The following is a 12507-nucleotide window of genomic DNA, read 5'->3' on the forward strand; positions in this document are numbered from 1 at the left end:
AAGCAGTAGATGTTTTTGTTACTTATACAGTTTCCATGTCAGCTGAAATATAGTTACCTATAAACAGAATAACCAGTGACGCTGTGTAGCCCATGCCATGTGTCACTGAAGAATGCAATTAACCATCATGCAAAAGCAACTTTATTACAGTAGCTTATATTATAAGCTATATACTGGCTAGAAATGCTGAAGTGTGTCTTGCATGTGCTTTTGGGTATATGCTAATCTGGCATTTCCCATTCCTGAGAATATTGTGGCCAGCTTCAAATTTCACGGAAGTAAACAAAGAAGGATTTGTTGTTTCTTTTCATTAGGGTAGCTTTTAAAATGTGGGGAGAGAGGAGAGGATATGGTATAGGAGTAGCTGTGCTGTTAGCAGGCACTGTCTATGCTTTACAAATGTGATTTGTGGAGGTAAGACCAACTAAGGTAAGAGCAGTGTGTGCAACCTTTCTTCTGCATGGGGATCATCCCAGCAGGAAGGACTGCAGCAGCCTGTCTCCTCAGAGTCTGTGTGCCAGCCAAGCAGAGGATCAGTGGCCACTTGTGCCAGCTGGAGAGGTTTGTCCTCTTCTTTAACTGCATGGTGCTCTGTGAGTTTAGGCAACACGCAGACAGCCATGCTGGTTTTGTACCAGTTGGTTACATCCTGCCACTACATGTAATCTGTATGAACACTTCTACAAATTATGAACTCACACATGTTTTGCTGGACTAGAAGATCTGGAAGATTTTTTTTTAACCTTGCTACAAGTGAGTAATAATTGCTGAACTGTGTAGATGAAGTATATAAATTCACAAATTGCCTTGGGATTATTGAATGAATAATACAACAAGAAAGGAAAAACTTAAATGTTATGGTATGCATGGAGCCTAACCAAGTAATTGCACTTTGGAGACTACTCAGCTTGGGACAAAGATGAACTTGACAGTCTTGAAAACTACCAGCTCTTTCTAAAGAGGATCCTTTTCAATTGCAAAGGTGTTTTCATGAAGACTTTTCCACGAGGAGTTTAGCCCAGCATGTGATCAGTCAGCACCAAAGCCTGCTGAGAGTGAAACATCTTCATGAGGATCAGCACAGAGAGAGCATCAAGATTAACCTGGGAGTATTGAACAACCCAACAAGTATGTTCCCTGGTAAGAAACAGTCACAGAAATGGTCAAGGAGGAATGGAGTTGCAGAAAGTAAATGCAGAGGTAGCAAGAAACTGTTTTTGCTCTGATTTTGCTATTCTTACTCACTCAATACAGTGTGACTAAAGTACCTGATATAAATAAGCCTACACTGCTGCTTTTTCTCACTGGAAGTACTCTGTTCCCAGCTGTCAATCATATATGATTGAAATCTGATACACATTATTCAGATTAATTTCTAATACAAATGTATCTAGACAAATAATCAAGGACTGGGACTTTTCATTTCCTTGTGTTCACTGGTAACAGAAGAGTTTCTCATGTAGATAGAAGAGAATTTCAGCAGGTGGATACTAACAAGTACGCTGAAAATATGACAGAACTGATTAGCATGAAAAAATTTTAGCAGTGTCCAACCTGATGGCCTGGTGAGAAGAGAGAAGAATCCATGAACAGCCTGTGTTATGGCAATGAAGGAATACATCCTAGGTGCTTGCCTGAGATGGGAAGTGCTAGGGAGTGGGAGAGAAAGCCAACCCTCTGACACAACGTTGTTTACCACACTGTGGAGCTTTATTTCGCTAATGGTTTGCATGGTAACAATGTTTGCACATGGTAAGGAGCCGCCTGCAGGATTCTCTGATGTTTATGACCAACTCTGCTGGGGTCATGATTGACTCAGAGAGCAAAGTATGATGCTGTCTGAGCATGCTAACTGATCAGTGATGCTGCCTACAGGCCAAGGAAGGTTGGGGTCCCCTGCCTGATGCCAACTCAAAGTTAGACACGTGTCATTTGTAGTCATGCAAAACAGTATCGCTTTTTTTCTTTTCTTCTTTGATCGTTCTCAGAAACTACAGATCCCTGGGGTGAAGTCTTAATTCCACAGAAATCAAGAGCAGGACTCTCTTCTAGGGAGTGCTAGGCTTGTGATGAAAGTTTTGTTGTTTCCTTTTTAAACAATTCTTGTAATTGCTATAGGTTTGTATACTTATTTCCTCCCCTTTCCAGCAAATAAAATGTCAGTTTTTCCAGTCAGATAGTCTACTGAAAACAGTTAGGTCTGTCTGTTCAGAGTGTTGAAGGCTGATAATAAAATTATAGCTCCTGTGGTTTTATTCTTTTCTCCTATTATCTCCTATGCAGAGCACATTTTACGTGCTTTTTGACTGCTGTAAACTTCTAGCCAGCTGTTCCTTCTGAATATACTCTGTGACAGGTGAGAGGTGCGCTGTTACAAAAAGGTCTTGAAACTTTACCGTGATGTATTCAGCAAGGTGATAATGTAAAACCACTGGGAAATAGAGGTGAAGTTCCACACCTATGATGTTTTTTTAAGGTTTAGGGACAGAAATGCTTTGGAAGGGAAAGCATTTCTGATCTGTGTGAGGCACTGCCCCCCAGCAACCACCAGACAGCCCAGGGGAAGGAGGTGGATGGAGCTGGCCCCCAGTTCACCCCACCCCGTGCTGTGCTGCATCCTGAGCCAAGTGGAGCTGCATCCTGAGCCAAGTGGGCACCTGGTGGTGACACAGCCACTGCCTGTTTGCATGGTGTGACACCAGGAAGGGGGAGATCCTGAGTGAGATTGCATTGAGATAGATACAGGAAAACTCTCCAGCACAAAAGGTAGATCGTGAGGTGAGGGACACTTCTCTATGTGCAGCCAAAACCATCAGAAACAAGTTCTGTATTGTGTGCTAACCTGGGTCTGTCCCATTAACTCCACTACTTAAGTTTCCTTCCAGATTATTTAGACCTTTCATCCTTTACTGACATTTTCCGTAGAAGACAAACTGTAACCTAACAGTGTGGACTGGATGTGTCAAGCCCAGGGCCTGCTGCTGCTTTTGGCTTAGTACCTGTAAGCCACTGCACAAAGCCAGCTCCCCTACTAGCATCAGTGTTCCGTGTTCAGTAACAGGTCTTGGCTATCACAAATATGTTTTCTCCACGGGCGATTTAATCTTTGGTTTTGATTGTGTGTTTCCTCTGAAAATAATAGAAAATAACAGCATATTCTCTCCGAACGAACGGCACTTCGGACCTGGATGGCTCGCGCTGGACTCTTCTCCTTTTCCCCAATTCCCTTCTCCCCATATCATCACCCGCTTGTCCGTCTGATGAAGCCCTGCGTCTCAGCTCTCCATTCTCGCCCCCAGTTGCGCTCGTCCCGCCGGCGCAGGTGTGCGGCACCGCCGTTCCCCCTCAGCCCTGCCCTTCCTCCCTCCCGGACGTCGCAGGAGCCGCCTCCGTCTCCCCCTCGCCCAGGTGCCTCCCCCCGCACCCCCCAGCCCAGCCCCGGCCCCCAGTCCCCCGGCCCGGCCCGGCCCGGCCCCGCCGCCTCCCTATTGGTCCCGCCCGCTCCGCTCCGCGGCGCCCCCCGGGCGGCGACCGCTCCGAGACGCGGCGCCGGAGGCAGCGCTGCCCCGCGGCGGCGGTGGCGGAGGAGGCTTAAAGCGTGCGCGCCGTTGGGCGGCGAGGGCGCGCTCACCTGGGCGCCGCTCCATGGGCTCCGCCGTCGCGCACGGCGGGGGCGCGGCGCTGCGAGGCGGCCGCCGGAGCTGCTGCGGGGCAGAGCCCAGGTGACCATGCGGGGGATCCGGGCTCGGCCGCCGCGCGCTTCGGGGAGCAGGTAGCACGCCAGGTGCACGGCGGAACATGGACTGTCTCCTGCTGGTCGTCTGGACTTTACCTGCCGCGATTCTCAGCGGCAGCTCCATGCAGTTCCCGACCTTCCTGTGGCTTGGAAACGCTGTAAAGGCAGGTCGAGAGCACTTTCTTTTGCAATCGCCTAGTGTACTTGCACAGCAGGTTACTGCACAGTTTCTGATGCCTTGTCTTTCTGCCTTCCCTTGTCAAGTGAATCTCGCCCAATACTTCTTTTCTCTCTTTTTTTTTTTTTTTTTTTTCTCTTGCAGACCCTTCAGCTGTGTTGCCTCTGTTGCATGTCTCATGCAGCAAGTTTAACCAGTGACAGCATCAGTAGCAGTGAATTAAACCATGGTTTGTATTGCTCTTTCTGTATCTTTGCATATGAACATTTGTGTAGACGCTTTTTTCTTGGTAGACTGAGCAGTTAAAGTGAAGAAGCTTCAGCGTTTGGGGAGCATAAAGTGAAAGTGAGTTGGCTTCTGTAAAACAGCTATCTCTGGGCAAAGATTGACTTGATCAGCTCTGTGTGCAAAGACTACAAGGAATGATGTCTACAGGCAAAGAGGATGAATAAATGAGATGGGAAATACATCCATATATACATATGCAGTTAGAAAGATGAATGTGTATGTAGCCACAACATCAAAACCTCATATATTTGTTATGGAAGCAAGGAGACAAAAGTAGTAAAAAGATTTGGGTGGGACAGCGGAAGTGGCACGCTGCAGGATAAGGGAGAGCAAACCTGGAGAGAAAAGGCTGTGTGATGAGAGCCCTGTTTGTTCCCAGGCTGCAGAGACTAGCACTTAGATGCTGATGACTTTGGGAAGGTTGAAGTGCAGTATGTGTTTTTTTATTGGATGAGTGGGGAAACAAAGTACAATGGAGAACCATACCAGGGTGCAGGAAGGAAAATCCTCTTGCACCCATTGCCTGTTCACCAGGGGATTCCCTCACTCCAGCAGCTGCTTGCATTTTTTGGCCACTAGCCTGCATAGCGTTCTGATTTCTGATGCTGATTAATGCTACTCAAGGAAAGCAAAAGCTCTTGATGCATTGTTTCCACTGAAGAGAAACAGCCTATCACTGCTTATGTGTTCAGCTTAGTGTGTACCCAGTAAAATCTACTCAGGCCAGGAAATTGTATCTGAAACATCTTTAACAAGATAAGAAGGTTTTTTCTTCTTTTGTAATGGTTTTATTTCAATTGAGGGAGAGGAGTGAGTTGTCTAACTGTCAAATGCACAGGCATCTTTAAGGGTGCACAGAGATACAACTCAACAGCTCAGTGAGGCTGGGAAGCAGTTTATTCACCATACTTACTCACAGCACTGGGATTAGGTGCTAGTTCAGCAAATGACAAAAATTCAGAGCCTGTATCCAGGCTCTCTGTATGGACAGATCAAGAGCAGTGGTGATGGACTTCAGGCTAGGCACTTGCTTGTGAAGCTAGCTGAATCAGAGCCTCTGTTTTTTCCTTTCATAGTTTACTACAAGTAGATCTCAGCTAAGTTTTGTAATTTTTCGTGTATTTTATCCAAAACAATAAATTTCTTTGACATGCAATTAGCAATGGCTGACTAAAGGTTATTAGGTAGCATGTAATCTCTTTCTTCTGAAGGTCAGTTACAATTTGAAACCCAGTCTAATCAAGTCACTACAAAGAGATGAGGTCTCACTCAGTTAAGGCATTAATAAATTAATCCTTTAATCCATTTGAACAAGTGGTACAGTTCTACAAAGTCCCAGTCATGGTTTCCCCTACAGTGATACAATATTTGCTGCATTCTTAGGGACAAAAAAAAAAAGAAAAAACCTCAAACCAAAGCAGCCTTCACATTTGACAGCAATTAATACAGGGGGAGGGGAAAATCTACAGATCTGCTGGTGATGACAAATGTCTTCAGAAGAGTGATTGTGGGAATGTTCACAGCTATGCTACTTAGTCTGTACCTCTCAGTGGGGCAGAAAGGAAACAAACACTGTTTGAGAGGCTGTGTGACTTACAGGGTGAATACATGCAGCCAAGCCTATATACACATAGCCTGTGGAGCTTTCAGGCTATTCCCTGAATGGGGGAATTCTTCATACCATAACAAAAGCCTGCTGCTTGCTGTGTTAGAATGACACCGTATTTGCTGGATGCTAAAGCTGATGGCTAACTTTATCGTTACAGATTATGTCTTTGTGACACCCGTCAAAGTGGATGCCAGTGGATCATACATTTCACACAATGTTTTGCACAGTACTAGGAAAAAGAGATCAACTCACAGTTCAAGGAGTTCCTTGCACTACAAATTTTCAGCATTTGGACAGGAGCTTCACTTAGAACTTAAGCCTTCAACCATTTTAAGCAACAGTTTTGTTGTCCAGGTACTTGGGAAAGATGGAGTCTCAAAGTCTCAGGAACATGAAATTGAGCAGTGTTTCTACCAGGGATTTATAAGGAACGATAGTACCTCATCAGTAGCAATATCTACATGTGTAGGCTTGGTAAGTGTCTCTTTCAAACAAATCAGTACTCAAAACTATTTTCATACGTGGAACCATGGTTGTTTTGGCAAAGATCTTTATGTACCATATGCCATTTGGTGATTTTTCTTAATACCACTGGTTGCTATTGCATTTAACAGAAGAGGTATAGGTATAGTTAATTAACTGTATCTCACCTTTAAGGATCTTTCAGGAAAAAAGCAGAAGACTGCTAGGCCTAGTAACTATCCCATAGAAGTTTTCGTTTGTTGTAGTTTGTGATAGTTTCTACCTGTTTTGCTTCCTCTTAAATAAATGTTCTTCCTGCTATTGTGAACTGCTGTGAATAAAGAAAAAAAATCAAACTCCACGCTAATGAGAAAAAAATGTATACCTAGTTTTGTCAACTGCTTTAAGGAAGGGTGAATTTCCTAACACAGCAGGAGTTTTGAACCAATTTCCCTTAGCTTCCTGTGGCAATTCCAGCCTACTTTGGTTTATAAGTCTTGATGAGTTGGTCTCTTATGAACGTGTTAAATGCTGTCTTTGCATACGTTCTATTAATGGCTGTTCATGAAAAATTACTATGCACAAATGATTTTTTTTTTTTTCCAAAATGTATTTGATAGTGCTATTTTCCTCCAGAAAGGTCTTTACTGATGTAATTCAGAATAGCTAGCTACAGAATTAATAGTTATTAATGGCTTTAAGGCAAAAGATCTTGCACTTCACAAATTTCATATGGACACAGATTAGAACAGTGACATTCAACAGTGCTAGGTTATATGGAGCTATCTTTATGCTGTATGGTTCAGAGGTCCAAAGGATGTGTTGGGTCACTGTCTAGAAATCTCTTTTGCAAAGGTACTTGATCATAAGGGCTATTAAACTGCATGGTAAGACTAAAAGAGGGGCACTTCAGACATCCAGTGTTCCTTTTGAAATAATAATCAGAGACTTGAGAAGAGGGTGGTTCACTAGGAAGAGCTGTTGAATACTGATAATTGGTTGAAATAGTCTGGTAATATTTTGAATGCTCTACTTAAATGCGTTGGTCACAGCAGTCAGATGAATTAGTATTTTCCAGTTCATTTGAACAGTTGCAAATGTGGCTTTGGAGCAAATGCCAGGAGCTGGAATGAATTTTTTTGTTTTTATGTTTGTAGTACTGATCTGTCATTATCAAATGTGCTTAGTCGGGAATTTCTATGGAAACTTAATTTTCAAAACTAATAGGTATTATCACTTTTATTTAGACAAAAGCTGTTTTAACTTATTGCAGTGTTTGCCATGTCCTGTAAGGGAAGCGCTCTGCCTCTGTACAACAGCTGGAGTTTGGGTGATCTCCCTGTTTGGTCACGTTTTATTTTCTAACATGCATCAAGAGCTAAGTGGAGCTGGGCTTGTCATGTCTTGTCTGGAGAAGGAAGGTTCAAGTCTGCCTCGGGTCACAGAGAAACAGAATGTAGTGATCTTAACTGAGACTGAAATGGATCTTTTACCACTGTCTCGACATACAGGTTGTTATGACTGGTAAGCTTTACTTACAAAAGATCCAGAAACTGATCAAAAGAGAATAAATATTGTGGCTTCAAAAAATTTATTATGGCAGAACCTTTTCAGTATCTATGCTATTATCAATTGGAATCTGTCTCCTTCTTTAATCAGTCCCAAGATTCAACATAGTTCACCTTAAATTGTTTTACTTCATTTACCAATTTAAAATAACTTCTAATAATCTCCTGCACAGTCAGTATCACAACATATAATTGTTCCTTTCTCCCTATCCTTTTATTAATTTCTGTGCAACTGGTGCCTGGCAGTAAAATTATCAACACAATTCTTGGTCTTTCAGCTTGCAAGACTGCTTTCTTAAAAATGTCTCATCAGCTGTTTGTAATGACAACCTCGTTGCTTTTTACTGTGATCCAAATTCAGTAATCATATGTTAAGTCTGGACGCTCTGCCCTGACCAGGAGAACCTTGTGAATAGCTTCTATATCCTCTTTGCACCAACTACTTTTGTCACTTGGTTGCCCTTCTTTCCTATTTGCTTTGTTCACTGCAATTAAACCGAAAGTGGTGTTTCTTCTATATGGTTGGTAGCACTAATCTTTCCATTGTTCCTTTCATTAGCAATAGCTTCTCTACAATAAAATTGCAGTGACCCATTCTTTCAGGCCTGGAACACCACAATGTGATTTGGAAGCAATTGCATTTCAATAGACTACAGGGACTCTTTGATCTAATTTTTTGGATGACCTAGAGTATTCAGTCATTCAGTTGTCTGTTATCTGCCATTGCCTGCAGAGTGGACTCTTGAGAGAGTCTATATGAATTGGTTTGTTAGACAGAATAACCTTAACACTGGAAAGGAGCAAGAATTTGTTGCTTCAGTATCATCTATTAAGATATGTGTGCATCTAACACTTTAACAGTTTAGATGACACTAAGGCCTCACATTTTCATGCTGAATTGTTGATTGGAAACCAAACGTTTCCATCCATCAAGATAATTTTCTCGATGGGTCAAAAGGCAAACTTGGATCCATGCTCTTTATCTGGTGTAAATTAAGTTAGCATTTTAGGATAATGCATGCACATTTGCTTTGAGTGATATCTCTTGCCTTTTCATCACCCAAATATTTAGGTACTTTGATTGTCAACAGGAAAATTCCTTTTTTTTCCCCGCCCTTTTTTCTTTATTCAGCATATGCCTTGCTTGCTGTACCATGTTTTTCCAGTCTTTTTGATGAAATTAACTTGTATGCAGGAAATCTTGTTCAGATATTTCTACATGCCTGCTTCACCATCGGCCATTAAGTAACAGCATCATGCATACCTAATAATAAAGTGTGTCACATTTAGTAAAATTCAGGCTTATGTTCTACATCCCACAGATTCGCTCAGTTTATAAAAAAATGCTCAAAAAATGGTACTTTATATACCTTCAAAAAAAATATATATTCTGGGCTGTCTGGAGAGAAGACAATATTAAAACAACTATGATAATTTTTATTTTTAATTTTCATATATTTTGCTAATACATTCTTACTCTCAGGGCTGTTTCTGTTTGTTCAACTCTTTTAACTTTGGGTCAGTGAGTTCATTTACATTTGTAAATACAAAAGCAGTTTGTTCTTCTGGCATCATCTTAATGTGGCCCAAATAGAAAATTGGGTAAAATTTCCAACTCCTTTCTTCACTGATATTCATTATCACTTTTAATAAAACTCTTGTGTATGTCAAGCATGACTTTTTGGAGTTTCCTTCAATTCCTTGTGCTATCCCAGTGTGTACATCCAGACTACTGGTTTGTCTTGCCACTTCATCTCACTTTCAATTCAAACTGCTCATTCTGCCCAAAATTATATATATTTTTTTCTGAAGTCCTGACTTAATTCTTACTTATTCAGATTAAAATTTGATTCCCACTATTGTTCAGTTAATATCAAATTACCTGTAATTGCCTTTAGTTATATAACTGGAACGCAGACTATGCCAAACACTCATAATAAAGGGGTTTTCTGAAGGAGATAGTGTAGGCCACTGTTAGGATAAGAAAATCTTTTAGGAAGCATTCAATATGGCCATTTGTGTATTCTCCTTGCCCATCCTTTTAATCATGACATTCTCTCTCCTGTATTAAAAACAGATATTAGTGTCAGGTTCACCATCTTTAAACCCACTTCAGGATGACATTGTTCCTAAAAGCTTTACTACTCTCTGTGGTTTGATTGTCTCTTTTTATATACTTTTTCTCTCTGTTCTGTCTCTTGTATGGCAAGTTGTTTGCAGCACACACTAAATTGGGGCAGAATACAACTCAAGTTGTCTCAAGAACATAATCTGACTGCTGACATTCTTGAAAGTAATTTAAACATGTATTTCTAGGATCAGAAGTGATGTTCCCTTGTGAACAAGACCTTTCTCTGAAAGAGTCGAGGAAGTTTATAGCATACTCCAGTGCACAAGACGTAGAAAATATTGATCATAATGAATGAGTTGGTTTTTATGTAACATTTGTGGGAGTGTTGCAGCTGTTTGGTGGAGGAGTCATGTATTAGGCAAACACAAAGCATGTGCCCCCTAAAGAAATATGTATACAACATGAAGGAATTCTCTTAGCTTTACATTATAATCAATTTAATGGAACAATAAAAGTCCCATAAAATACATAATTTTATTGCTTAGGCCAAATTCAACCCTAAACAAGTGCGCCAGTGTGGAGACCTGACAGACTGCTCCTGCTTATACTAGAGGAGAATATGTGCCATTCTGCCCTTTTATTTATGTGCAGCAATTAGAAGAGTGGAGTCAGCTTCATGCACTAGCCAGTGCCCTCCTTTGTTTTTGGTAAGATGTGATTGAATCTTTCATTATAAGGGGCCTCTTGTCTCAAATTCTGTTGTTTGTTAGTGTCTAGTCAAGGGAAGAGAAAGAGGAGGGAAGGATGAATCATGTTACACTCACTGAGCTGTCAGAGGAGTCTACGACTGGAGAAAGGGTTAGATGTAGTAGTGAGAGATAAACAGGAGATGTATTAATTCAATGGTAGTTGTGTGTACATGTCTGAGGGCAGGACTTGCTCAAAGTATCAAAGAAGCCACAAAATTAAAGCTTCTTAATGTAGTCTGGCCACCTAAGAGGCAGGCAGGCAAGGCAACTCATGTACCCATTCTTTTTAGTAATTTAATTGCACCCTGTATTAGCATTATTTAAGTTCATGCTAACAACAGTCTCTTATTCCTAGAGCTCACACTTTAAGTCCAATTAAGTATGTTGAGACAAATCCCAAGGTTCTTATTCAGACAAACTGCCGTCAAAATCAGTGAGCCAGGCTGCTGGTGAAAGTACAAAACAATTGCTGTTTATAAGGAAGGTCCTTTAGAAAACTACAGCTGTAAAAATAGGACAAAATTTGGCCCAGTAGGACCTCGAAAAGAAACCAAGCACAAAAATGACAATTTGACTTATTCTCAAAACTATTTTTAGGCCTTCCACAAGTCAATATGCAAATCTGTACTTTTGCTTTTACGTGGGAACAAAATGAACAGCATTGGAACATATGTTAATTGGCTTTCTTTATATTCACACACCATTACATCTCTGTCCCTTATAAAATTCAAACTGTTTCACAAGACCATCATTTTGTCCCCTGTCTTGATTGATATTGTGCCATTATTCTTCTCTTAATACAATCAAGAGGAAAGGAGGAAAATCATTTCAAGGAAAATGAAGTGACAGTGAGGAAAAGCCATATTCTTCAAGATATTTTAAATTATACTAGACAAATACAGAATACTTCTGACTTCAGCCTTCTATTGACCTCCGATTGGAATTGAATTGCATGATGAATAGGTTATTGTTGATTACCCTTCTCTATAGCTGTCTGAAAAATTTTCTGTTTAACTCTGCAACACAAGGATTATGTTATCCCAGGCATTGTGAGCCAACTGATTTCTCACGGGTGAGAACTTGAATTTCAGAGGTTAAATGCTGTACAAGTAATCTGCCCACACTGGGCAGGAGAGGTGATAGCAGTAGTGTTTTTTCCAGGTTTTATAATAAAAAAAAAAATTGCACACGCATAGAGGAAATACTGTGTCACTGTCTAAGAGCAGTTTGGCCCCATCTGCATGAACACAGTGGGCTGTGAGCATCCAACAGGTCTCAAGGCTGCCCACAGGAGCTAGCCTGTTCACTTGTTTTTGCCTGCTCCATTATTGCTTAACAGGCAGTAGGAGCACAGAAATTGTTCTTTGGTGTCTCTCACACCAAACTTCAGCCTGTTATGAGCACCACTGCTTGCACCCTAAAAACAGTTCCAGAAACAGAGTTGTTGCATAAATAGGCAGTTTATCTTTCTTCTGTAAGAAGCAGTGATGCAACTTCTAAAGGAATCAGTAGACTTCATCTATCCTTGAAACACGAGCATTTTTCTTGCTATAGCAAAGTCTTTCCACAACTTTTAGTTCCCACAGTTTCCCTTAGAGAGTCAATCTGTTAGAGAGAAACAAGTAGTCAAATGCCTCCATAGGGGTCAAGAGAGGATGACCTGTCTGCACAGACTTGACCTCCTCATAACAGGATGTCTTTGATGTAAATGAGGATTTTTATTTTAAGTGCCACTATTTTTGTTTGGATCATACCATCTCTGCTGCTGAGACGCAACATATTCTTTTCTCCACAGCAGTGAACTGTTGAACATTCAAAGTCTTTCTCTATGTAGAAGCAGATTCTA

General features: G+C 41.2%; 1 protein-coding gene across 1 annotated transcript in view; it reads left to right on the top strand.

The window, feature by feature from the left end:
• The first annotated feature begins 3798 nt into the window (after window positions 1-3798).
• Window positions 3799-12507, top strand: part of ADAMTS18 (ADAM metallopeptidase with thrombospondin type 1 motif 18) — a 66994-nt gene continuing 58285 nt past the window's right edge. Inside the window, exons 1-3 of the mRNA XM_042877055.1 lie at window positions 3799-3900; window positions 4059-4143; window positions 5969-6285. Of these exons, the coding sequence (XP_042732989.1) occupies window positions 3799-3900; window positions 4059-4143; window positions 5969-6285 (504 nt within the window). The remainder of the gene's footprint in view (window positions 3901-4058; window positions 4144-5968; window positions 6286-12507) is intronic.

This window comes from Lagopus leucura, unplaced genomic scaffold (assembly GCF_019238085.1).
Source record: "Lagopus leucura isolate 7727_CA_CO unplaced genomic scaffold, USGS_WTPT01 Super-Scaffold_100017, whole genome shotgun sequence".
Lineage (NCBI taxonomy): Eukaryota > Metazoa > Chordata > Aves > Galliformes > Phasianidae > Lagopus > Lagopus leucura.